Source organism: Poeciliopsis prolifica, unplaced genomic scaffold, assembly GCF_027474105.1.
Source record: "Poeciliopsis prolifica strain line A6 unplaced genomic scaffold, Auburn_PproV2 SCAFFOLD003, whole genome shotgun sequence".
In the NCBI taxonomy this organism is placed as follows: domain Eukaryota; kingdom Metazoa; phylum Chordata; class Actinopteri; order Cyprinodontiformes; family Poeciliidae; genus Poeciliopsis; species Poeciliopsis prolifica.
The window spans coordinates 6,827,059-6,854,789 of NW_026562378.1; the positions used below are offsets into that span (position 1 = coordinate 6,827,059).

A 27,731-nucleotide genomic window follows, 5' to 3' on the forward strand; every position below is an offset into this window, starting at 1 on the left:
CTTTGAGTCTGAGGTGATTTTGTGGGGATGCAGAGGTTTGGGGGTTTTTTTTTATTTTTTTAGGGACATTATTACTTGTGACCACAGTGAAAACCTTGTGTGGTTCTGAGTGAAAATGTCAGTAAATGCCTAAAATAGTTTTTGCTATATAATTATTTCTCTCTTTCAGCTCTGAAAATTCCAACTGCACGCTTCTTTTTTTAAAGGTTTTGTTGACTCTAGTGGCCTTTATTTGAAAGTAGTTAGACAGGAAGGAGGGTAATGAGAGAGGAGGAGGACATGCAGCAAATGTCGCCTGGCCAGGAATTGAACCTGCGACCACCGCCACGAGGATTATGGCCTAAATATATGGGTCATGCTTCGCCCCTGCGCCACCACAGAACCCCTACTCCACACTTATTTTGCTCAACATAATTAATTCTTTTCTGCTATGAATTCAGATAATGCCATAATTGTTTTTTCTGTTTATTAGTAGAACTGACTCCCTATTAATATGTTATGATTATTTGTGATTGTGCTGTCTGGCAATTACCTGTTGTTATTTTTTTTTCTTTTCATTATTTTTGAGTCAACCATTTTTGATCTCCTTCAACAAGTTTTTCACAATAACTTCCTGGAATTTTTTCCCGTTTTTCCTGACAGAGCTGCTGTGCCTGAGTCGGTTTTGAATGGCGGCCTCGCTCCCACACAGCTCACCTCTGCTGACAAGCTTTCCATACACATAGAGCACACCACTTCCTCCTGCAATAAAACCAATCACATGACAGCAGGCATCTTTGCATTTCCTGTGACATTAACATAAACCAATCATTTTGATCAGACCACACTACGTGTGGTCAAAATGTAAACTTTTGTTCTTGAAAAATTGGCACATTTCACATCAGAACAGGTTCATCTCTGGGACAGATTAATTGTTGTGAGTATGTGGGTGCTTCCATTTAACCCAATTGTTGTGATTTAATTTAGCAGGAGCTTACAACACCACAGCATCATCATATGGGCTTCAACAATGATAGCACTACTGGCATTTGTATGAGTCTGTTATAGATATTTCTCTATTATTTTTAGCCTGATTATTTATCACCATTCCATGAAAACAATATATTGCATGTCTTTCATGGACAGTACGTAAAAAATTGGTTTCATCTGATAAATAAATAAATTATTTCACAGATCATATGCTGTTGAAAACTTTGTGTTTATTTTAGTGTTAGAAGCTGAATGCTGCTTCTTCACGTTTGGTTCTGGTTCTGGTTCTGGTTCTGGTTCTGGGGCTGCAGAACAAGCCAGAACAAGAAAACCTAATGCCTTTCATAAAGGAAGGCCCAAACAAGGCTGAATATGTCAAAGCTACCTATTTTCACAATGAATCAGTGATAAAATATTTCCTTGGCCATCTGCTGGCCTGATTTCGCTCAAAGAAATATTTGTCCTCTCATGTTTTCCATGCGGTCGTGCGTCTATTACCAACTAAATATCTCCACCTTGTGGACAAAACAAATCCAACATCAGTCCTAAGTTCAACTGTAAATAAAGCAAGTAAAACCCAGACATTTAGTGATTCTCTACCCTGAGTTTCTACCCACAGTGTGGGAAGGAAGCTAAATTGTTTATCTCTGCTGTTTCTTGGTTGTGTGTATGTTTTCAACAGTTGCACTTTCCTGGTTTTGTTTCCCTCAACTCCTCCCCACACATCTGGCTGTCTGGATTTTGCTCCTAGAGTCAAAGCTGCAGAAAAAAAAATAATAAAATGTTAAGAGGAATGTAAGAGGGTTGGGTGTACGGGGGGGGCTGCTGGAAAGAAGATTCAGTATGTGAAGCAAGAGGAGAGGAAAATAAACTGAAAGCCATGAGGAGGAGAGAGAATCTGAAGCTTTGGAAAACCAGTGGCCGAACACTGCAGTTTTAATGGCCAACGTTCAGGAAGAGGCTGGCTGAGCTACCCAGAGAAATAGTTTCTTGCACTGTTAGATTAGATTAGGCTTTGAGAGTTTAAACCAACGACTGATAGCAGCATGGCCCTTTTCCTGTTCTGCAAGTCTCCTGCAGGTTAGTAGACTTTTTGTTCTCCTAATTTTTTCATCATTGGCAGCTGTGAATGTGTGTCGCATGTGGGTTAAAGTTGCTTTTGTTCTGAATGATGTAGCTGAAATTCAAACTATTTCCAGAAATTTGTCAAGTAAAACAGAAAAAAAAAAACCTGAGGGACTTGCGTGGCTTCAAAGATGTTTGACATCTAACTGTCTCATTTGTTTTCTATTTTTTGCCTAAAGTATCACATGAGGTCTTGCAGATTACACGCTTTTATTCATCTAAATGTCATTCTTTATCTTCTTATTTTCCTTCCTCCAAGTCAAAACAGACGACCACAGCAGAAAACTTTAGGTTTCAAACTACAGCAAAAAACAGCAGTGTGATAAAGTCGCTGCCCCTTACAGATTCCTTTTCTTTTTTGCTTTTATTTGACCACACTTAAACATTTTAGAGGACGAAACAAATCTGCCCATCAGACAAAAATCACATTATGAAAAACAAAAAAACAAAAAGGCTTTTAATTATTTAATTAATTCAATGAAAAAAGCAACTTATCTGGTTGTGTGGAGCAGAAATTTCTTACCTATTAACCAGAGATCGAAAACTATACTTAAAGGGGGGCATTATGTACTGTAAATTCAACTTCTTGAGCATTACATCATGTTCTACTGTTATTCCATCACCCAAAAACATACCTGGTGTGTTGCTTTGATTCTTTAATGCATGTTTGAGAAATCCATGATGCCTAAACGTTTGCTCTCTACAAGCATCGCCTATTTCCACAGGGCTTCACCGTGGAGCAGTGCAATTCGTCTCCACTCTACTCTTGCAGACTAGCAGCAGCAGCAGAAATGATCAAACATGATGGAACTGGACATCTGCTGAGTTTATCATGCTGACTACTTTGCAGTTCAACTCTCATAATAATGGTTTTAGGCAGTATAATGGAGGAGCATTGTTGTGATGACTTGCTGAAAGAGGAATACCAGAAAGAGCAGGAGCTTCTTAAAGACATAGAGGTCAATTTCAAGATGTTAAATTGCAAAATCAGATTGCTTTTGAGTTATGTTTGATAAATTCAGGATTTTTATAGTAACTGAAGGTAACATAGTTACTTGATTATGCTATGAAATCACACTAGAACCTACCTGACAACATGAAGTTGACAAGAATATCTAAAAAAAAAATGTTTAAAAATTAAAAAAAACAAATAAAAAAAAACATCATGTTCCTATTTCAAGAAATCCAAGAACAGACCAGGAAGAAAGTCTAAAGAAAATCTTGAAGGAGAAGCTCAGGCCATGAATTTGTGGTCTGAAACTCAAGCACCCTTAGGTAGCCAGTCCACCTCTGGATGGATCAAAATGAATATACCTTTAGGAGTGGCCTCATCTACGTCTGACGTTGAAATAAATTCAGATGCAGTAGCTTGACCTTAAACAGGCCGGTCATGTTTAACCCTCTCAGGCTCAAATTACTTGCAAAGACTATCAAAGTAGCATTAAGCTGTTGCAAATCTGCAACATCTGCCTGGAGAGGGTTAAAACCCCTCAGCGTGAGTGAATTAATGCAATCCTGCAAAGAGGAGTGGAAGAACATTTCTTCACAGGGATGTAAAAGGCTTGTGCAGATTAAAACTGCTTTTGCCCGGGTTATCTTTGTCTTAATTTTTAAAGTGTTGGTTGAACTGAACCATTTAAGTTGCATGGAAACAGTTAACACGGACGAAATCTCAAAGAGGATGAAAAGAAAACCCATCACTGCATTAGAGTGGATGAGGACAAGCTGCCACTGTTTCATGAAGCACTGTGTGTTTGTCGTCATGCAGGCCCAGTCAGAATGAACAGAACACAGCTCCTTCTGTGCTGCTTTTTACTGTCTCTTATCATATGTAAGTATACAGAGCAATATGTTCAATCACTTTGTATCAGGACAATGCATGCACTCAGAAATATGTAAACAGACCTACTTTGACATTAAATGAGTTGTGGGCCAACCAAATAGTTATAACTGTTGCTTCTGATCATTTTTTTATAAAGATAATTTCTGTATTTTGCTACATTTCTGGCAGAGTTTTAACCTTTTCTGTCTCAGTGTTGACAGAAAGTTAATGTTAAATATTAATAGGCGTGATTACTTTCCATGTCCAAGTACAGTTTGGTTTTTGTTCTTAAATGACAGCTTTTTGTCTCTCCAGACTTCTTTAATGGACGTAAAGCTGCTCCCAGTTTGGAGTCAGCCCATCCCTTGTCTCGGGTGGTGGGAATGAAGGATGGAATGATACTGAAAGACATGTCTTCAATGAAGACAGTGGACTCAAAAACCCCACAGGAGACATCATGGGGAGCCCCCATGGTTTGGGGTGACAGCCACAATTCGGTGTGGCGCAGGGCGAAACTGTCAGAACGAGGAATTCGCGTCGGCCTGTTGACCCTTGTGGTCGGAACCTACGCCCGGTTTGTCCGTCATTTCCTCCACTCAGCCGAAAACCACTTTCTCCCTGGTCAGATGGTCACGTATTACATTCTTACAGACAATCCCCGCACTCTGGATCCTCCGGTTGAGCTGGGCCCTGGACGACAGATGAAGGTGCTTCCGGCTGCGGAGCTGCCTGGCTGGGACAGGTTGGCTTACCGTCGCATGGTGCTGTTCGCCGAAGCCATCTGGGGCTCCATTGGCAAAGAGGTAGACTACGTCTTCTGCGCTGACGTTGACCAGAAGTTTGTGGGCCCAGTAGGGGAAGAAATTCTTGGGGATCTGGTGGCTACGCTACACCCAGAGTTTTTTGAAATGCCACGAAACAATTTCCCTTACGAAGACCAAGAAGAGTCATCCGCCTGCGTAGAGGAGGACGAGGGAGACTACTATTACACATCAGAGTTTTATGGCGGGGTTGTTTCTCAGATGCGCAGACTTGCTCGGGAGTGTTCTTTGCTTATACTTCAGGACCAGGCGAACAACATGATGGCCAAAGGACTGGAGGAGAGCTACTTAAACCGCTACCTTATCGACCACAGGCCTACCAGTGTGCTCTCACCAGAGTACAGCTGGTGGGATTCGCCCCTTACTGCCCATGTGCCTAAAAAAAGACTGGTCTCATTGGGAAGGCAGTGTGAGGCTTACGACATAGAGAAGAGAGAACTACAGAGGTGTTGAAATTTTAAAAAGGAAAGACAAGAGAGTTATGTGATTTGCACTCATTTATGTACGCAGTGGTGTGCAAAATGCCCTTTGTGCTTTTCGAAATCAAAACAAACCCCAGTGTGTTTTATTGGTCCCCATGGGGGAATTGCTAAGAGGTCTGATCTAAACCACTCTGTCGTAGTTCTGGCTGTAATTGTAATGTCGTTGTCATGGTGTAAGGTGGACCTCCATGCCACTCTCAAGTCTTCTCTCTTACAAGTTTTCTTCCAGTATTGCCCTGTCTTTAAATCCATCCATCATCTTTGACAAGCTATCTTTTCGTTCATAAAGAAAAGCATCCCCACACCATGATTCTGCTTCCACCATGTTTCAATGCAGTTGAACTCCAATGTTAGTTTTCCATTACACATGGTGTAATGGTAAGTGATTTGTTAATGGCACAGTTGGTGACAAACTGCAAATGGGATTTCTTCAGCACTCCAGACTTCCTCTTGCCTCTCTTCCAAGAAGGAGTAGATAACTAACAGTTGTCCTGTCAACAGATATTCTGACCTAAGTTGTTGATCTGCACAGTCTCCATGGCTGCTTCTTCCATTGATGCTGTGTCAGGCGTATCAGTTAAAAATCACCTAAACTTTATCACTAACATGTCTTTTGTTTTCCTTGGTTTTCATGATGCTATTTACTTATTGATTTACTTCAACAAACCTCCAAGGTCTCCAACAAACAGCTGGGCTTATACTGAAATTAAATTCTGCTTCATTTGTGGTGGTAATGTTCTCAAGTGAGAGGGACGAGGAAAGAAAACATCAGTACTTTTGCAAGGTTCTGTATCTCATGCCATTCCTTGAAGGTGGAATTCGTGGCGTTTCACAAGACAACTGGTAAAAATCAATGTAATGACAATGCAAATATTAATAAAATCTCCATAAAAGATTCAGATAGTTGTTTTTTTTATGGTTTGTTTTGTGAGATAAATGACGCAAGCAATCGAGTTCAAGCTAGCTGCACAACCTGCACTGAATTAAAGGTCCAGTGGTGTCAATAGAGCCTTTGCATGCACACTCTCTCTTCCCCCAGCAGACAAAGAGAGAAACTGACCTGTCTCTGTAAACAAAGCACTGTCCTCTCCATTAATGTCAGCCTCAGAGATACTGCTCCAGTGGCTTTGTGGTCGGCAGTGATAAGAGACAACAGTAAGTGCACACTTTCCCCACAGTGGCCAATCATTAACTGAAAGAGCCGCAGTCCCAAGGTCTTTAAAGACCAGGTGGGTGAAAATAAACTCAAATTGGGAGTTGTTTTTCCATGTTGCACGTGGAAGGAAAACATATACAGCATGTACAGAATATTATGTATATCATATATATATATATATATTATATATATATAATATATATATATATATATATATATATATATATATATATATATATATATATATATATATATATATATATATATATATACTAGAGAAGTGTGGTTGGCTGGTCACAAAGAGAGGGAAGGTCATCCACACAGAAAGGGTCCCACTCCCAGAAGGAACAATAGCAGACATAGAGGACAGTTACAAGTACCTAGGTATACCACAAGCAAATGGCAACCTCGATGATGCCACAAGGAAAGGAGCCACAGCGCAATACCTCCAACGAATAAGGCAAGTCCTGAGAAGCCAGCTCAATGGCAGGAACAAAATCCATGCGATAAACAGCTATGCCAGCAAATAACCGAAGTAGCTGATATCAGCAAATCCTACCAATGGCTGGAAAAAGCTGGACTCAAGGACAGCACAGAGGCCCTCATCCTGGCCGCCCAGGAACAGGCCCTGAACACCAGAGCAATAGAGGCCCAGATCTACCACACCAGACAAGACCCAAGGTGTAGGTTGTGCAAGGAGGCCCCTGAGACAGTCCAGCACATCACAGCAGGGTGCAAGATACTGGCAGGGAAAGCGTACATGGAACGACATAACCAAGTGGCAGGCATAGTGTACAGAAACATCTGTGCAGAATATGGACTGGAAACCCCGAGATCAAAGTGGGAAACACCCCCAAAGGTGGTGGAGAACGCCAGAGCTAAGATCCTGTGGGACTTCCAGATCCAGACAGACAAAATGGTAAGGGCGAACCAACCAGAAATTGTCGTAGTGGATAAACAACAGAGGAAAGCCGTTGTGGTAGATGTAGCAATACCAGGCGACTGCAACATCAGGAAAAGGAACACGAGAAACTGGAGAAATACCAGGGTCAGGGAAGAACTGGAGAGGGCCTGGAAGGTGAAGACCACAGTGGTGCCTGTGGTCATCGGGGCCCTCGGGGCAGTAACCCCCAAACTGGATCAATAGCTACAACAGATCCTACAACAGATCCCAGGAACAACATCAGACACCTCAGTATACTTGACTAACTTGGTTGTGTATGCTTTTGTCTTCCTCCCTCCCTCTCGCCCACAAACACAAACATGCTCCCACGTTCACACATAGACCTTGCTGTCTTTTGCGCTGCGTTTTGTTTTTTTTATTGGGTGGGTTAAACAGGAGCAGATGTTTTCTTCTCACCGCCAGCAGAATCTGTCCTTAGGGCCAGATCGCCACGTGGAGTGGAGTGGGAGGTGAACTTCAAACAGTTCTGTGCTTCACATGAAAAAGTCGTCTTTTTAAAGTTTTTGGATTTGACCAAACAATTAATAAAAGTTCTCCAGACAGTCAACGTCAACCCTATATCTCTCACATGGCAAAAACTGCTGTGCAATTCCTATGAGTGTGCCAATTTTACCGATATGTTTTCACTGACTGCAAGTACTAAAGGGTTTTAATGACGTTAAAATTGCAAGTACATGAACTTTAAGCCCAGCGCAGTTGTCACTTTTACATGGAGAAATAAATTAAAAGTGGGGGAAAAATTATTAGTACTATTCAAGTTTTTTTCTCATAGAACAATAGAAATTCATATCTAAACGATGAATGCAAGTATTGCAAGGTGAATTATCCTGGTGGTTACTGTGATACTCAACAGAGGTTAAGACATGGTCTGCAATAGTACACTCTGCACAGAGTGAAAGCAACTTAGGCAAATATATTCACAATTATCTTTATTAAATAAAAATATCCAAAGACATTCACATCAACTCTAAGTTAGAAGCATCTGCCACTGCCAGATCTCTGGCTTCTGTCTTGTTTTTGTCTCTTTTAGGCTACTCTTTTTCTAGTACTATGTTATACTTCATGTCTGTATGTAAAACAATATCAACCTATCAGAATTTAGGAATATTTGAGCAGCAGATACAAACTTTTTCCTCTGTAGTTTTCAACTACCGTAGTGCTTTTGTTGCTGTAGCACGGCCTCATTCTTTCTGAACACCTCAGACTTGTTCTCTTGCTTCAGGTCAGTCAACATACTGGGAAAGGCTGTGGTTTTCATTCATGTGATCATCGTTAAACTGGAATATTTTTCTGGTCTTTTAATGTCATGCTACTTTTTTCTGTCACAAATCCAGAGAAGATTAATGCATTTTTTTTTTTAGCCACGCTTTATCTTGGGGCTTTTTGTCGAAGAGAAATCCTTTTCTTTCACTGTAACCTTGTTTCTCCCTAGTAGTTTAAATCTGATGTACCTCACAAATACATCAAATGATGCATTTAAAATTTGCATGTATAATTTTGAAAGGAACTTCACTTTAAAATAAAATTTAAAAAACGGTAGTCGTATTCTAAATACATTGTAACTAAATTAAACATATTTTTGTTTGTTCATCAATTTTGCTGAATAATAGTAATTTTTGTCAACTCTGTATATGATTTCGATCTATGACTGAATAATTAGATGACCCCAGTACAATGGACTCGTACCTGAGACGGTCCTAATAATGAAACATCTTCCAAACTTTTAAATGCAAAAAGCTTTTTTTAAAGGTTTTCTTATTTGTGTCTAAATTATCTTACAATGGTTAATTTCTTACCCTAAGCAATTCATGACTCCTTTTATCTAAATGTTTTATCATTTGCACAGTTTTGCTATTACAAATAACATTGACATTTAGCTTACTGGAATACTTTAACTCTGTGTTCAGTTTAGCTGAACTTCCCTGCTGAAAATAAAGATTTATTGGTTCAGACCTTTTAATGTGTTTTACTGGCAGTAAAATGACAGATTACTGACAACAGCATAACCCAAAGCAGAAAACAGCAAACGGGGCACAAGGAGGTCAGCTGTTGTGGCGCTGAAGGAGAATCTAATGTGGAAAAAAATGGTTACCAAACGTGCCCAAATTATTCAATGTTAGACTTATTTGTTACAAGAACATAACTCCAGAATTCCTGGTCTTTGTCTGACTTAAGGATTTTTGGAGTCTTCTTTTAGCCTTTTGCAGACAGCCAAGCCTACATGTGTCAGCAGCTGTTCTGGATGTTCCTGTGTTTTCAAGACAGGGAAATTACTAATTTTCTCAACTTTCTGAAGACCTAAAAAAAACTGTTTCTGAAACATACAGTAAATGTCTCAGGTCTAACCACATTCCTTCAAAATGCCAAATTACGATGTTTTCATCACGTGAACCCCAATGCGATCCAGTGGTGTCTATCTTTATCTATTTCAATGGGGAAATAAAAGTGGGGTATCCTAATTTATTCCTCAAGAGAACATTTTAATCAAACAAAAAGTTTTATAAAGTCTGTTTTTCAGTTTGAATTAATTTATTTTGGTTATGCCACTTGAATTTTTGGATCTTAATAAAATTGCTAAAAGGTATTTATGTATCCAAAACCTTTTCGCATAGACTGTGCTGAATGAAGCTGAAAAATAATATGTTGTTCTTTATTTCAAGTACTTTAATTACATTAGTTTGCTAAGAATTCTTTGAATGTTTACACTGATGATAATGACTCATTTGTGAAAAGGTTTTAGTGGATGTTGGTAATTCTTGGTATGGTTTACTTTAACCTAGACAGACTTATGTAAAGGAGACATCCGAACAGTCCCTTCTTGTGCTGTCCGTTTGAACTTGAAGCAGAGCAGAATAAATTTAATCTCATGCTAAAACATGAGATTAGATCGATTAGATCTAAACCCCCAAACATTGACTCTAGTTGGAAAAAAGTAATCAACAAAAACACTGACGACACAGTAAAGCAGCATGCAATTAGTTTAGCCGCATGGTTCAACAGTATTTCAAGTCTTTAAAATTTAACTAGAAACAAAGGGAGTGTAAATATAAGGTGCTCTTTAGGCTTCTATCAGGTGACACCTTCAGGGCCTCTGTAAATACAAGACTTCTAAAATCAACGGGTCATATACACCTCGAAGGCTTTACTTAACTGCTTGCACAGCAGGCAATCTGTCAGACAAACTGGAGCGGTTCACTGAAATCTGCATAGACTCAACAAAAGGAGGGGTGTAATGCAGACCAAAACTGTCAGAGTTTCTCTGACTCAGTTGAAGTTAGGCACGTTAACGGATTACAAAAACGAACAAAGGAAAATCCTGATTTGTCACAGCTAAGATATTTTTAAACATGTGAGCATTTTGCATTAGTGTGTGTAATTGGCTGACTAGTCAGGGGGATGGGTGGGGCGAAGAGACACGGTAATCTGCTGGATTCACACAAGCCTTTCCCCACCCTGCCCATAGCTACGCCGTTAATCACCATGACAAGGGGACTGACACTGCCAGATAGTCTCGTTGACGAGGAAAACACATATTGTAAAAAAAAGTAAATAAACTAGGCAAAGCGGAGGACTTGGGCGTGGTTGTGAAAGTTAAAATTGTTTATGCTTCATTTTCAGTTCTACACTGAATGGTCCTGTGAGGTAAATAATTTCAAACATGGGAGGTATTGGTTTTCAGGGTATGTTAAATGTTTATAAACACAATTTTTCATAAGCTGAATAAAAAAAAAAGAATATTTTACACAGACATACCACACTTGATACTAGAAATAAAACATTTGTAACCTATGTGTAGGATTCGTCTCAGCGTAATGGATCTTGATGCGTTAATTACACTCTCCAACCTATAAATCTTAAATATATTGTGCTTAAGGCTCTAAAGGCAGTCAATAACCCTGTTCCTGGTGCAAGCTTTTTCCCTTACATTTGTTCCTTCCACTCAACTTTCTATGACTAGAAAATAGTATTGCGAAATTTTTTCACAATGTTAAAATTTACTCTGAAAACTGTGTTGCAGTAAAAAAATAAAAAAATAAATAAAACAATAATATTTTCTAAAGTATTTGCCATGTCACTGTATTAAAAGCAATACCATCCAATGCAATTTTCTGCAATTTTGGTATTTTGAATACAAGCAACATCTTTGCTGAAGCTTGGAATACACTGTGGATCAAAGAGAAGCCAAACGTACAAGCAAATATTTGTACTTTTATAAAGTATAAACTATTATACGGTTTCTATTAGTCTACACAAGGCAGCCATATTAGACTTTGAGGTTTGTGGTAAACCTATGATTTTACCACTTGGAATATCCGCTTTATTGGACCTTTCTGCTAATTTCTTCTTCCTGGTTTTCATAATCTCACACAACCAAAAAATGTACAAAAGCTGAAAACAAAATAAATAAATTAAGTCTGCTTATAACATTGTTCAAAGATCTCTATCCAGTATGGTGGTACTTGGAAATACAAAAATTGATTCGCATCATCAAAATGCATGCCGACTGTGTGTGAAATAGATGAATTATTGTCTCAGAAGCTAACTCTGACATTTTCAGAAGGTTATAATTAGTTCCACCATGTCAGCATAACTCAGAAGTGGGTCTGTGTGTACAGAGAAAGAGGAACTCGAAGCTAGAAGTCAAATAAAAGATTTTAAAAAGACAAAGCTGCTCCTTTACATATAGCCCCTCCAGAAAAAGTACATATGAACTAAAATGTTTAAGTAAAGCAGTGCTCTCTTTCTTCACTGTAGAACATTTTAGGTTATGTCAGTTTAGAAAGACAGAAAAATGAAGACCAATCCAACTCCAGCCCTGTGGCCAGCAGTGTAATCCCTCCCAGGAGCAGAGTGCGCTCAGGGAGCCTGGGCTGCTAAATGCTCCGGCTTCAGAGGGACGATGGTGGAGGGCTGGTAAAGATGGCGGCTCTCTCCGAGGATGGGAGGTACGGATTAAATTGTGGCCAACAGGGCGCCGAAAGAGTATCCGTACTCCACGTGAAGTTGACCGAGACGGCCCTGAGAGCTATAGAAAACTACCAAAGTAGTTCGGTGAGTTGAAGAAGACATTAATTCCTGTAAATAGGGCAGCTGGTTTGTCTCGAGCTGAAGCCGCTGCTCCCAACTGCCACGCACAGCTAAAGCTAGGAGGTTAGCTAAACTGTTGACAGTGCGACTTTCGGCTCCTGTTTGTGATTAAATTAGTTTTGTGTCGGCCGGCTTATGGGCTGATATTAATTAACGAAGGCCACATCTTTTGTTCTGGCCACGTTTTAGGAGCTGACACGCATTTAATAAACTATAAATCCTCTTTGTTAACTTACTGACAGTCTGATTAGCGTTAGCTCAGCTTCAGTCAGAATCCCCCTTTGCTGGTCAACCTAGTCCTTTTCCCCTCTTCTCTCAACCGACCTAACATTGTTATTAGGAAATAGTTTCAATATCGTACGTTATCAACATTTGAGGGTTTTTTTTTTAGCTGCGAACGAGCCCATTAGCAAACTTTAACTTTAATACCTGTAAATTGTAACTGTGTCAGCGCCAGCAATATGTAGTAGTATGTACTAAAAAAAACAAAACAAATTGAACTTTGGGTTTTTTAGTTTAGCTTTGCAGGCTTTCAAAGCTCGTCGGTGTTTGGTCAGGTTACCATATGGTTTCAACTGGCTGGAAAACCCAACACCGCAGCCTGCTAGGGATATGCACGTTCTGCTAGACTAAAGCCACCTTTTTATAGCTCTAACCTATTATACAATGTGGCAATCAAATAACTTTAATTGTTCCTGGAGAATGGCGTACAAGCTATTTTAATAGCTCAATGTTTTATATGTTTTTCCTCACAGTCCCTCTCATAGGAGACAACTGTTAATATGTGACTGCAGTCGTGTTTGTAGCTGGAGGAAATCACATAATAATATTTTAATAAGTATATATTTCATATACAGCTGACCTGAGCATATTTACTGTTTCATCACAAATAGATGATTTACACTGGGATCTGAGTAAATGCAACACATTAAATATAACTTCTGTAATCTTTAAGTGTTGAGGTGATGTAAGCATGTTGAGATGACTGCAGGTAAACTCACCTGAAGAAACCTCTGTGCACTTGAGTTGCAGATGCCTGAAGCCAATTTATCTGGCCTTAACTTCTGTCAATCTGCCAACAACTAAAAAGTTACGTAATGTCAGGACTCTGACTAGTTCTTTTCACGTTGATAAACTACAGCTTAGAGCAGGGTATTAGTGTCCAGAAATCTCTTGTGTTTCGTTTTGTTTTTGAGAGATGTGGCGATCAGGCTTTTTCTGGTTGTCAGATTTTTCTTTTCTTTCCTATATATATCTATATATAGCCATATAGACCAGTCAGACATTTGGGATTGCCTTTACAAAAGGAGGATTACACCATGCACATAAATCTGCTTTAAATGCCAGCATATTAAAACACTTTTGTATTAATACATTTAAAGGTTCTCAAGCAAACAGTTGATACAGACATGGTGATAGGTCAGTTTTCATTTGATAGTTCAGTTTTTGTTGTTTCTTTGATGTTTGTCTGCTGACTTTTGACAAAATTAAAGGAAATTTTTTTTTTTTTATGATGTCTCATGCAAAATTATTCCACATCAGCAATGAAACTCCGTTAAGCTCAATATTTTTTCTTTTTATTAACTTGGATTACAAACGTCAGGAATTATCACAAAGTCAAAAATTCTTTTGTAAGGGTCCATTGGTTGTGTTAGTGCGTTCTGTCTGGTGAAGGGAAGCCTGCCATCTCTTGCTGACTGAGCAGCCCAAAACTGCCTGCTTTTTGTTTCTCTCCCTCCCAGTAATGTGTGCTGTTGTTGAACCAGTCATCGAACTATGGAAGCCGGCTATCTTTGTCGTTCTGTGGCGACGTGAAATGTGATCAGAACTGTGTGAGCGAGTGGGGGAGGGAGTCTGTGGAGTCTGTGGCACAAATGCGACACGATTCTCTCAATCTTAAAGTATTTTATCAAAACGACGGTCCTTCCTTCACCGTGTAAGTTTAAAAGCATGTGTTACATTTACCATTGAAGGGAGATAGGTGGATTTAAATAAAAAACTTCTTTCCTCTCCGGCTAGTTGATTGCAATGTTTAATGACTAGCCAAGTATTTTTGTGTGTGTGTGCGCTAAGGCTTTGTGAAGAAACTGAGTTTTGCGCTTTCCTGTCCTAACCTATTATCTGCTGCAGCCACTGTAGATTTGTGGCTACCAGCTTTATTTAACTTAGGCACTGACACACATGCATACCTGCCATACAATTTTACAGCTCTAAAACACTACAGCTTTACTACACATTTTATTATCAAAGTGGTATATCAAGTGAACGCTTCAAACATCACCTTTGACTTTGTTTATCCTGCCTTTTTTATGCGAAATGTAGTTGTTTGTGTCTGAAATGTTTCCATGTTCCTGCTTGATAAAACGTTTTCCTCTTCCATGACTTTACACTAATGAAGGCTTCAGTTTCTGTATTTGAATAAATGGGCCAGGATTTCAAAAGTTAAATAAGTAGTTAATATCTTGCCTCCAGCAGATTATTGCCCTTTCACAGCTGTTTAGTCCACTTTAAATGGGCCAGAGTTCATGTTGTTCAGGTTGCTTTGGTTGATCAGGTGTGAAAAGCTCATTGCGCTCCGGTCTGTCTGGTAACATGGGTGTCAGTTCAGTTGCAAATGAACCCTGGTAGAGGTTTCCTTATGGACATTTTCACACCTACAGTTGGGTAACTTTGGTCCAAATCTCTTTATGAGTTTGACGGATTGCATTTGGAACCACGTCCTCCAAATGGTTAGTGTACGAATGTACACCCATTTCTGCGATTTTGGTGTTCACTTCTCCACTAACAAACTGGATCAAGACTGGGAAGGAACCAGTTTGTTTTAAGCAGTGTGAAAACTACCTTTATATGACCATGTAACCTGAATGTCCAGCGAACCAAAGAGAGTAAATGAGATATGATTTATGGGAATATGTTTGAAAATTCCTAAATCCTTGTATTTCTTGGTATAACTACAGCTTCATTCATGGTACTGCTGCATTTATCCCAACACTTAGATGAACCTGCTGGACAGCTCTCTGCGTCTTGTGACAGCGCCCCCAAACAAGCAAATGTTGGAACTGCGTATTGGATCTGTTTTCTGAAATGTAACAGGAAATTGAACAAAACTACATAAAAATAAATTTCTCTTGAGATTGGAGACTTTTAAGGTGGCTTTGGTATTAGATGTTTGCTTCAGCCTATATAACCTCTTAATCTGGAATAATGATAAATTAAGACAGCATAAAGTAATGTCCTCTAGATAAAATATGAAATATTCTGAACATGTTCAATTCATTTGAATCAGATGATGGCTCATTCGTAGGCGTCTGTAGAACAATTAAATGCGATGATTGTCACCAGGGAGAGAACTTAAAAACGTTGGACACTCCTGCCATGCTACATTTTAGGTTCAGATGAATCATTTAAATACATTTTCTTTTCCTGGCTCATATCCATTTCTGGATTTCTTTTTTTATAGCACATAAGACAAAAACTGTGCTGCAGGTATTTTTGTTTTTGCTTGATGCTTTTGTAGACTAAAGGTTAGTTTTGATACCCTTGCTGAATAGAAGATAAATGAATAAAAACAAGATTTTTCTTCATTTGACCTGAAGAAACCCATCAGACACAACCCAGAGAGAATTGACCTGATATTTGATTTTTGTTGAATTTTGACAGTTTAAATTTAATGTGTATTTTTTTTTTTTTTTTGATGAACTCTGAAATCTATTATCTTGATTACATTCCCTCTTTGTCAGTAATTGTGAGCAGATTTAACTATGTTCTTTCCTTCCTTTTTCAGAATGTACCATCTTCAAGGCCAACAGTACAATTCAAGGGACTTCAAGGGGTAATTTTTATTTTATTTACATAGTTTGTCTTAAAATAACATCATAGTGTGAGGTTCAGTGTTGCACACTTCATGCTTTGGTAGCAGTGTGTTGGTTTTTCTGCCATGTCTTCAAGGAAAACATCTATTTCTGTCAAACGGGGCATTATGAGATTTCAACAGACTGTAAACTATCAATCTGACTTTTCTTTGAGGACCAGTGTGTGTTGGGACATTGAAACATAAGACGAGCTGCACTGAGGGACACGAGGTCCTGCACTTGTGAACGCAGCGCTACTTAAATATGGATGTCTTGAACCACAATAAAAACCATTGTCCTATCCCATTGTTTTTTAGTCAATTAGCTAAAGAGATACTCATCATTAGTCTCTCTTATTGACTGTGAAAATATCACTTACAAACTAGTAAATTAAACCTGGGTCACCATTCTGTTTTAGAAATTTAAAGTCTGAAATTTAGGCAGTTTTTTTTTTGCTTTCTTTTACAGCACATTAAAATTCCCAGGACTGATTCCTCGGACGCCTTCCACAACTTTGATTTCTACCTGTCCAATGTGGGCAAGGACAACCCTCAGGGAAGCTTTGAGTGCATCCACCAGTATGTGTCCAGGTAATGGTAATCGCTGTTCAGCTGAATCAACTGTTGCTGTCTTACTACACGCTGCTGGAAGGTAATCCCTCTCTGCCTCGCATTTCTCTCTCGCACTGCATCTTTGTCTCCAGCTCAGGGGCCTCACACCTGGCATTGTTGGCGACCGTTCAGGACAAGGTCACAGTGTGCGCCACCAATGACTCCTACCAGGTGACCCGGGAACGTATGACCCAGGCCGCAGAGGACACGCGTGAACGGGGGACCAAAGTCATCAAGCCGGGGGGGCAATACCGAGGTAAGGCCCTCAGCCCAGCTTTGTTTGTCTGCCACTGTCTTTTTATTAATGTTTATTTGTTTTGGACCATTTTGACGCAGTCTCCAGCACTTTGTTTTAATTTAAACAGAAATTCAATTTGATAAATAGTGTCCCTCTATTTTTGATGTAGTTTATTAAAACCTTTTTATGATGTAGTTATGTCTTAATGCTTACAATATGAACAAAAAAGTGAAATTACATTTTGGGAAGAAGTAAAATTGTGTCTTCTAAAACTCTAGTTGTCTTTATTTTTAACTAGGACAAACAATGTCTTAGGTGTTTCTCCAACTGAAGGTCTTTACTAAATATTTTTTGCATTAGTATTCCTGAATTTTAGCAAACTTTTCCATTTGTGGACATCATAGCTGACATGTCAAATTATTGCCCATAAGGATTATGCATTAGAGTTGGTATTATTAGGGAAAAAAAGAGTCAAACTTAAAATTTAGATATGTTCTTTAGTAATTTTTCTAAAGTTTGAAAATTCACACTGTATCTTTCAAATATTTTGTTGTCAAACTGTTTTATTGAGGAATCAGACATGAAGATCTTTCAAATATTTTGCCATTGTGAAAAAAGTCAATCAATCTGACAGTTTGCTTAATCGTATATAAGCTGTAATTAACCAAATTTTGAGGAAAATGACTTCTGTTTAATAACATATAGGGTTTGATAACTTCCTGTAAAATCAGTCACTCAAGCAGGACCCGTCTGACAGCACAACATAGGCAAAAAGATCCCAGAGAGCAATATATGGTGCCCCAGTACAAAGAAACTCAAAAACAGATGAAGAGCAAAATGAATTGCATCTGTAAGTCTGGAAAGTTTACAAAGCCATTTCCAAGGTTTGAGTCTCCACAATCCCCAACGAGAGCCATTGTCCACAAAATGAAAAGCTATGAAACACTGGTGAACCCTCACAGGAGTGGGCAGTCTACCAATATTACTCCAGAGTGCTTCGACCCGTCCACAATGTCATAAAATAACCCAGAACAATATCTAAAGCCTCCCTTACCTCAGTGAAAGTCAGTGTTCATGACCTAACAGTCTGAAACAAGCTGGCATAAATGGCATCCGTCAGAGAGTTCCAAGTCGAGGCCAATTGCTGTCCAAAGAGGGCACAAAGGCCCGAGGACACGCGTGTTATGCAGCAGGTCAGCTTGCTAAAGCACATCAATGACAGTAACAAAAAAAAGAAAAAAAAATCAAAGGGTTCTAGATTAAAATAAATCATTTAAAATAAGACCTTAAGGTCTTTATGCTCAAAACCCCCCAAAGTGGTTCAATTAATACAATAAAAAAAAATGATGAGACAAAATTCCTCAGTAATGTGAAAGACTAATTGCTAGTTATTATAAATGTTTGTTGGCAGTTTTGGCTTCAAAGGTTGCCACAACCAGTTTTGAGGCAATTACTTTTTCTCAAAGAACATCGATGGCTTGGAAAGACTATTTCCCTTAATGCCTAAATTTTTTTTTTAATTTAATTTATACAGCTTGAATGTCTTTGACATAAAAATAAAATTGTGAGCTTTATTTTACCGTACTCTAACTTGTCCTTAAAGTTCTTCTCTGCATAGACAAGCTAAAGTGGAGTTAATTAATCGCATTTCAAAATGAGATGAGAAAAAGGAATCTTTTATCTGTTACATTTGTAGCAGATGCATATCCAAAGATTATGGAGGTATTGCAGAAGAATTTAAAATATGAACTTTATTATCTGTATAATATGACCTCTGTCCTCTGTGACATAATTGTAAGAATCAATTTACATAAACAAATTGAGACAGAAACTGATTTAGACAGAAACTGGGAAACGAGAGGAGCTGCATAGAAAAGCGGTGGGTCTGAAACCTGGTGCAGCTGGTTTACTGTCAGCGCCTTCTCTACGCAAAAGCAATTTTAAACCATTTATTTAATCCAAAACTACTTCTTATCTTTAATCATCTGGTTCTTTGGAGAACCAGATTATATTATATTTTTATTATTAATGCTTGGCATTTCTGTGTGAAAAAGATTTAAACCCTTTAGATAAAGTACAGATCATCTTGCCTGGAAAAAACTGGTTTCCTTTCTCTTCTCCGTCACTAACCTTAATCTCTTAAAGAGCTTTAGAATTTCATAACAAGTGTTAGGAAGCATGATAATGTGCCGTGTCTGTTGTAAAACACATGGCCCAGAAATAAAACAGTTGTTTCAATGCCTTTTTTAGCTAACGAAGAATACACATGTTGTGTGTCCTTTAAAATATCAAAGTTAGTGTTCGCCTGTCCGTAGATCTGGCTTTATTTACATTAATGATAAACTAGGTTATTCTTTGCTTCTGGCTAATTTGTCCACTAATAACATAAATATTATTCCAAGAAATGCAGCGTTCAATTTGATGGCCATTCTCCCACATAATACAAATGTGTGTGTGGATATATACATATATATGTAGATATAAAATATTTGTTTAGATCTGTGCTGTTTTTTAAATACATAAATTAACCCATACGATGTGCAGATCAAACCCCCTATGGAGAAAATGTTTCACGCCGTTTTTACGTTCTGTGTTTAGGAAAGCAGGTGCACACTCGTAAGCCAGCCCTGTCGGCTCCAGATGTAGTCCCAGAGCGCAAACGCTCCACACCTATCAACCCAGCCAACACTATACGCAAGTGCCTTTCCAACAACCCCGTATCTCAGAGGCCCCTCCGGGATCGCATCATCCACCTGCTGGTGCTCAAGTCCTACAAGAAGCTGGAAGTGCTGGGCCGTCTGCAGCGGGACGGTATCAACCAGAAGGACCGAAATTCACTGGGGACCACCTTGCAACAAGTAATCAGACATTTTGTTTACCCACATTTTGGATTATTTGCAGCAATTAAATTGGATTCAGCCCGAGTCGCATGTTGGGCAACACAGAAAATCCAGTGCAGCTAATTTTGAGATACAGAGTGTGCTGCGCAACTTTCATAAGGCCTCTGAGTCGACATTAATCCCAGAGATCCTCTTTGCTCTTGTTCAGCATATGATTAAAGTTTCCACATTTGCCCGAGGAAGTTCTGTCTTCTGCAAAAGGAAAAAAAAAAGTCTACATTGATTAGAAACCAATCACTCAATTGTTGCACGCCATTTGCATGCACAGGTGGCCCATACAGGAAATTCGCAGGTTTCAATACATGTAAGAAAAGATCTCATGCAACTGAAGTTTGAACTTTGAAACTTGATCACTGTGTCTTTGTTCAACAGGTGGCAAACCTGAATCCCAAAGATAACACTTACTCGCTGAGGGAGTCTATATATCGTGATGTGCAGCGAGACTGGCCTGGCTATTCTGAGGATGAGAAGATCCAAGCTGACCGGATTCTAGCCCGGTACTGGAATAACCTGTTATCCTTTTGTCTCTCTTGTTTTTAAAAAAACTTTCTAAGTCTATTTTTATATAAGAGGAGAATCACAAGGCCGCAGAGCCTCACGTGTTGTAAAAGCATGCATACTGCAGGTGATGCATGACATGACTCAAGCAGAGGCTTGCATTGGCATTTTGGTAAGAGTCATAAAAGTAAACACAGTTGTCTTGAACTTCACAATATGCACAATGTGTGACACTACAACTCTTTATTACAATTTAATTTGTTGTTTTTGTTTAACCATTTTATTGGAGTTGATAAATTATAATAAGATCATTGAAAGTTGAATCTTTTTTTTTTTTTTTTTTTTTTTTTAAAAACCTTGCATTAGCTTCAATAAGTGTATCTTCTCAAAGATTTTCATTGTCATCCCAGCCCACATCTGCATGAAATTCAGACTCAGGTCCCAGTTTCAGAAGCCTACTAAATAAATAAAATGTAAATAGAGAATATGGATATATAAAGAGTGTGTGTATATGAAGATGTGATGGCTGTAGAAAAGAAACTGTTTTCTCTCCTAGTGGTAGTGTGATATTTGTGCCACACTGATTTATTTCTTTGTTCTTAATAGCAAATTGGGTCTCCCTACTGAGAGAGTCTCATCAAACAGTTTGCCTAAAGACGGTTTCCCTTCATCCCCGCAGGTATGGGGAAAAAAAGTACAATGAACACACAGACATCCACACAAGAGGATATTAATTTTAATTGATATCCTTTTTTTTTTTTCTTGTGCTCTCGCAGAAGCACCAGGCAGACTTCGACTTCATCGACCCTCTGGTTCCCAAGAAAGCTCGCATCTCTCACCTCAGCAGCCGAGGGCCCGCAGCCTCGTCCTCAGACCACCGCGAGGACGAGAGCAGCCCCCGCTCCAAACACTCGTCCCTGCCCCCCAGCGTGACCTCAGGCCCTCCCACCCATCTCCCCATATCTTCCCACCCGCCGGCGCATCAGCAGCTCAGTCCAGCTTCTAACTCCAACTCCCCTAGCACCCCGGAAGGCTGCGGCACTCAGGACCTGCCCATGGACCAGAGCTCTTCCTGCAGAGACCCCTCACCGAGCCCCTTCTCCCGCTCCCTGCAGGAGCGCTGTCAGCACCCGGCCCCCAGAGCAGCCGCCTCTCCCAGCCCGCCGCCCTGCACCTCCCTCACAGTTACCTCCACTGTTGTCACCAGCCCTCCTTTGTCTAGCAGTACAAGTAAGAAATTCAAGAAGAAATCTAAGAAGCACAAAGACAAGGACCGTGAGAGCGTCAAAGGGAAACAAACAGAAAGAGCCTCCAGCAGCAGTCCTCCTGTTGCGGCGGCGGAGGAGAGTCACACCGGGAGAAAGAGGCGCAGCGCTGAGGAAGTCATCGAGGAAGCTGTTGAGAAAAATTCTTACAAATCTCAAGGTATGACAGCAGACGCATTGTTTGCATAACTTAAGCACAGAGCAGACAGTAAATGTAATATTCTGAGTAATAAGTGATTCCTACCTAGTGCATTTCCTGTAAGTCCAGTTGGACATCAGGTTTGAGTGTGACTTTAAGAATTTTTGACACTGTTGTCAGATTGACTTGGAAACACTTTCACTACCAGCAGGAGTTTCTTTATTATTGCTAAACACGTCTCACTTTGCTTCACTCAGCTGGAGCACATCCGAAAAGCCAGTTCATCCACATGAACGATCAGGTCTGACTAAACTTAGACTTGGGAAATATATTATACTTTTGACAGCTGCATAAAGTTTTTCTGGACCAGTCGGGGTTTTCTCATTTTGGTGCGTTAGAACAACAGTTAACAGTATTAAATTTTTTTTTTTTTTTTTTTTTTTTTCTGGAGCTCCGTAGTAATTTGTATTGCACCACATTAGGAGAAGCAACTACTGTAAAACAGGATTTTACTAATGTTAAGCAAAACAATTCATTGCCAAGTTGGTATATTTTCTTATCATTGGCATCAGATATTCATGGCCATTGTTAGTTAGTAATACTGAAACAGCAGTCAGTCCATCATCCTTACAGAATGATGATCCTTACTTGAGTCAGATTCCTACAGGCTCTCAGCAAACCAAGTCAACTTCCAGCTTGTTACGTAGCAGAGATCAAAAACTACACGATAAAACAGAGCAACCTTCCTGAACAGGAAGTCTGAACTTAATTCAGCACCATTCACTAGAAAACGCATGAATGCCATAATCTGTAGAGCTACCCTCTTCTGCCCTCTATGGGCTAATTAGAAGTATTTACAACCCAAAACGAGAAAGATTCTTATGGTCTCCTCTTGTTTTCTGTTTTGTTTTACTGTCTTCACTTGTCATGTGGAAATTCAAAAGAATTTAAAAAAAAACAAAATTCCACTTTTTTTTTTTTAAAAATTGAATTCGGTGTATAAGCGACTTGCTGGTATGATGCTTTCTAGATGTGTTGTGAAACCTGATTCTGTCAGCAAGCCTTTTTGAGAAAATATCTCTAGTTTTTATTTTCTTGATATCTGATGTTTAGTTTCACAGGACACGTTCAGAAATAATGAACTAAAACTCAAATAGGCTGGCGGTAATAATTATGCCATCCACATTTTTTTCATTATGGTTTGGATTTTAGCCGTTTTTAAGTTCAGCACTTTGGGCCATTGTTTCTTAGTGAGCATTCATCATGTTGAATGGGCTTCCAGTTCAGTGTTGACTTTTCTTTTTTCCTTCTTGTCTTTTCAGTCAAACAGAAGCCAGTCCAGTCCTCTGAATCTTCTTCCAAAACTGATGCGCCCGACTATGTAGTGTGAGTTTTAATTTTCAATTTGACAAATAAAGAAAACAACTTTATTTGAAGAGGATGCAGAAATGGCCTGGAGCACGCTCGTGTGTCCTTTGGAGCTTTGTTTTTTCCTGCTCTATCAGATTACTGAGAAGCCCAGCAGGTGCAAAGCTTCCTGGGTGAATCTGTAAAAATGAGAACTGCTTGGAGAGGTGGACTGACGGACGGTTTTCTGCTGACCGCACTTTCGCAGGAAGTACGCCACGCTGGCGTCTCTCGACCAGAGACAAAGCTACAAAGACGACTTCAACGCAGAATACGACGAGTACCGCCAGCTGCACGCCCGCGTGGAGAGCATCACCAGACGCTTCACTCAGCTCGACGCTCAGTGTAGGAAGCTGGTTCCCGGCACCAAGGAGCACCAGGTCGATCCAAACACTGCCTCCATCTTTGAGCAATAACAGCACGTCATATTTACTAATGAGCCTAAGATGTATCAGAAAGTTTCATACATCTTGTCTGATAATGAGGTTTTGGATTAGTTTCTGACAGGAAACTCATTCAGTTTAGACAAAGAAATAATCTTTTTTTTTGTTTGTTTGTTTTTTAATGCTTGTTTTTACTTAAACATTTGTTGATGTAGCTTAAAGTTTTTTCTGACATGAAATATTTTTTCTTAACAGAAAGTGCAAGAAGAGGTCTTGAAAGAGTACAAAAAGATGAAACAAGTGAGTAGCTCAACCGGCTGCTGTAATTTTTGCTGTTCTGACTCTGACAGGCGGTGTGTTCTTTGATGTTGACCACTTGCCTTACTCTACATTTCTGTAGATCTTAAACACCAAGCCTACCACGTTTCGATGCATCCCTTTTCTAACACAGCACATGAATGGCTCATCAGCAGGCCTCTGCAGAGCTCAGTAATGTGGTGATGAGGGAATTCAGGCTTTTCATTCAGATGTTTTGGAGAAGAGATGCATCCAAACAGGGCTGCACAGTTGGTGGCACTGTTCCTCCGACAGTCCAAAAACATGACTGTCAGGTTAATTGGTCTCTCCAAATTCTCCCGTGTGTGCATGGTTGTTTGTCCCGTCTGTTAGTGGGTCTCGATCTGAGTTCAATGAAATTATTGAATATTCTACTCAGACGTATTACCTGTTGATACTGAACATGTCTGGTGTGGCACAGATTATTGACTTCGTGTGCGGCCCTAATTTCAGAGATGAGTTAAACATTACTTGGCCTCAGGCTGCCACGGCCTCACAGGGACGAAAGCCGAGTCTGACCTCATGGCTTTGCGTTTCTTACAGCACAACCCCAACTACCATGAAGAGAAACAGCGCTGTGAATACCTGCACAACAAGCTGGCCCACATCAAGCGACTAATAGCTGATTTTGACCAGCGCAGAGCCCAGGCCTGGTGTTGAGAAGCCAGCACCAATCAGTATTGTGAACGGAGTGTCAAACCAGGGTGGGAGTGACCAAACCCGCTCTTATTTATTTAACGCCTCTTCATTTCCTGCCTCTGCGTCCTTCTCTCTCTCTCTCCCTATTCCTTTCATCCTTCATTCCCTCCCTCTTTTCTTTGATTCCACAGGCTCATTAATAGTCTGCAATATTGAAAATCTCCCCCCCCCTGTGATGAATTTGGTCTTGTGGAATTGATGCCACTGGATCAGCAGAAAGGAGCAGTCTGCTTGTGTGAAATCTTCAGCTCTAACTTGTGAAGGACTCTCTTCAGACTGAAAGTATTTTTGAGCAAAAGAGAGAAAATATTTACTTGTATTTTAGTAAAAAGAAAAAAAAAAGAGGGAGATCTATTTATTTTGAGAGTCGTATTGAAAACGAGATTTAGCAGATGATATATTGTTTAATTTTTTTTTCTTGAGCAATGCAAAAAAAGGAGAAAAAAAAAGTGTATACCACGAGCCTTATGTGTTGAATTTGTGAAGCCATTTTTGCACGCAAGATCCATGCTTCTCATTTAGCTGAGATTTTTTTTCTTCTTCTGCTGCCTCGTTTTCCGCTCCCCTCAAACAAAAACTGTACTGGAAAGACTGCTGCCGAAGCTGAGCGAAACGGGAAGGAAACGAGGCAGTGGGGAGGAATCACATGAGCTTTATGAGAAGTAGCAAAACGTGTGCATGGGTGGTGGATAATTAGTTGTGAAAGAGGGGAGAGGTTGGGGAAACCAAAGGCTTGTGATCCTGACACCTCTGGGTGGGTGCTGGGGGGCTTGGGGAGGGGCAGTATTCTTTGCACCAAACAAAATTCACAATGCCTTACGGCGTTTGCATTTGGGAAAGTGGACTCGGGTCCACAGGCTATGCAAAGGAACTACAACTGCCTGAAACTTGAGCGTGCGTGTGTGTGAATGAGTGTATGACGATGATAGGAAGGGATACGGAGTCCAGAATGAGCGTGTGAGCGTACGGTTGTGAATTACATGGAGAATAAAAGTTAGAAACGTGAAAAGCCCCGCCCCCCCAAAAAAGAAGCTGCTATAGTCTGTTTACCAGCCGGTGCACTCAGGATCATCCCGGCCGGAGACTCAGTACCTGATCCTAGAAGTAGTGATGCAAAACATCCTTTATTTTTTTATTTTATTTTATTTTTTCTCCCCCCTTCAGCATTTCCTTTCTCAACCATGGAAAGGGTCACCTCCACCCCGTGTTTATCCAGTGGAAACAGTGTACATTTGAGTTTTTGAAAGAAGCCACCTCATCCAACAGAGGGCCCATCTGTTCTTTGGGGGTTCCTTGTATTTAATCGTTGGTTAAAAAAGATTTCAGTTTTGTAAATTCCTCTGCATTGACGCAGGTTTGTTTTCATGGATTGAATGGCTGGCTTCTGTTCTTTGTTTTTGTTTTTCCAACAAGGGAAAAGAAATGTTTACAGACTTGTTGGAACGTTTGCCAAAGATGAAATGCCTTTCCGGTACCGCGTCCATGGAGTGAAGGTTCTGGTAGGAGAACAAGTTAAGGACATATTGAGACAACAGATTTACAGAATGAGTTTTCTGTTTAAAAAAAAAAAGTTCAGAAATGTGAAGAGGATCAGCCTCTTTCTCAAATCTGATATTGGGCTACTAAGAGTTTGTCCCATATCATTTCCACTGGGTGATTTAAATATGTTGTTTGTGGCATTCTTCCTTAGGGTCAGTCTCTGCAGCAGACTGGCTGTTTTGGTTTTCTGCCAGAATCAGTGAAAAAAAAACTTCTGTTTCCCTTTTTGGTTATTTTTGTTATGATATGTGTAGATATCATAACATCTCACACCAATTTGCATCACATAAATTAATTTTTTTTAAAGAAGGTGAATTCCTTGAGTTTAAAGCATGCTTTTTTTTTTATTATTATTTTATTTTTTATCCCCCCTGAAAGTCTCCCCGGTGTTGTCCCATCGACTGAGTCGTCCTCTTCATCATTCCGAGGGTTTCTGTCCTAATCAGAAATTTTCTTGAGTTTGGTTTGAACAACATGAAATGGCCTAATGTGACTTCATGTAATAAAGGGGTTTGACCAGTCTTAATGAGCAAAATAAAATTAAAAATTACCCAAGCAAAACAAGAAATGTCATCTTACTCTCCTGAAAATGTAAAAGACATTTCAATAAAAATCTACTTGGTTTACGTGGAAATCTGTCTCTTGTCGTTTTTTAGAATGTCAGATGCTCTTTCTGACATTCCTAACTTAACTTCTGGGCTTGTTAAGTTACTCTGAAGGAACTCCAATAGCTTTGCATATGGAAAACATTTTCTCAAAGATGTGTCCTTTCCTCAAACTTTAGGAAACTGACCGGGAAGGACATCTGCTAAAATTCATGCTGGCTTAAGTGTATAAAACGTCTCGGGTTACATTTACGGTAAGTAGAGGAACCTTTGAAAAAAAAAATACCTGTATTAAATTTAATTTCTTCAAAAAAGTGACCAAAAGTGATTTCAAGAAATCTCAACAGACAACTGCCCACTCAACCATATGGTTTAGCACATGTTGTGTCTATATCTCAGCATGAGGAGTGGCTAACTTAGCTTAACCTGATTGAGCTATCTCTGCCGCTTGGTTGAGGTACGATATGCTAAAGAAATCAACTAGAGGGCACTGTTTCTTTAAATAGTATTCTTCTTCTTCCCCTCTCCAACCAGGAAAATATACTTGACCAAACGGTTGATTTGTCACTTGATGATAACTGTAGAAAATCAAGGTAATGTAGTTAACATTTATTTATTTTTGCTATAAAATCAAGTCATTTTCATCTATTGGTGTAAATAGGAAACAATAAGTGTTATTACAGTGTTATACACTAAGAATAAATATAACATCATCTTACAAAATAATTTTTGTAATAATTTCTTCCTTTGGGAGCAAAACGATAAAAAAAAAAGCCCCAGATCTCTGTTGTCTTTTGTGACAACTTCTTTACAAGTTTCAACTTGGTTCAGTA

The 27,731-nt window shown here is 39.5% G+C and overlaps 2 protein-coding genes across 2 annotated transcripts; both read left to right on the top strand.

Annotated features, from left to right (window-relative positions):
* Window positions 1-1,800: 1,800 nt before the first annotated feature.
* LOC129352540 (globoside alpha-1,3-N-acetylgalactosaminyltransferase 1-like) lies at window positions 1,801-6,118 on the top strand. Its single transcript, XM_055021584.1, has 3 exons — window positions 1,801-2,049; window positions 3,863-3,925; window positions 4,232-6,118. The coding sequence occupies exons 1-3, from the start codon at window positions 2,016-2,018 to the stop codon at window positions 5,188-5,190; spliced, it is 1,056 nt and encodes a 351-aa protein (XP_054877559.1). The 5' UTR covers window positions 1,801-2,015; the 3' UTR covers window positions 5,191-6,118.
* A 6,075-nt stretch (window positions 6,119-12,193) lies between these two features.
* ell2 (elongation factor for RNA polymerase II 2) lies at window positions 12,194-26,927 on the top strand. The gene is made up of 12 exons (XM_055027318.1): window positions 12,194-12,391; window positions 16,212-16,259; window positions 16,747-16,868; window positions 16,982-17,145; window positions 19,726-19,985; window positions 20,400-20,524; window positions 21,132-21,204; window positions 21,302-21,950; window positions 23,252-23,315; window positions 23,545-23,716; window positions 23,975-24,019; window positions 24,599-26,927. The coding sequence occupies exons 1-12, from the start codon at window positions 12,218-12,220 to the stop codon at window positions 24,713-24,715; spliced, it is 2,013 nt and encodes a 670-aa protein (XP_054883293.1). The 5' UTR covers window positions 12,194-12,217; the 3' UTR covers window positions 24,716-26,927.
* The last annotated feature ends 804 nt before the right edge of the window (window positions 26,928-27,731 follow it).

Coding starts and splice junctions, on each gene's coding strand:
- LOC129352540 (XM_055021584.1), top strand. CDS start 2,016: ATGGCCCTTTTCCTGTTCTGCAAGTCTCCTGCAG. Junction 2,050..3,862: donor GTTCTGCAAGTCTCCTGCAG/GTTAGTAGACTT, acceptor GTCGTCATGCAG/GCCCAGTCAGAATGAACAGA. Junction 3,926..4,231: donor TTTACTGTCTCTTATCATAT/GTAAGTATACAG, acceptor TTGTCTCTCCAG/ACTTCTTTAATGGACGTAAA.
- ell2 (XM_055027318.1), top strand. CDS start 12,218: ATGCTCCGGCTTCAGAGGGACGATGGTGGAGGGCTGGTAAAGATGGCG. Junction 23,717..23,974: donor CCGGCACCAAGGAGCACCAG/GTCGATCCAAAC, acceptor TTTTCTTAACAG/AAAGTGCAAGAAGAGGTCTT. Junction 24,020..24,598: donor AGTACAAAAAGATGAAACAA/GTGAGTAGCTCA, acceptor CGTTTCTTACAG/CACAACCCCAACTACCATGA.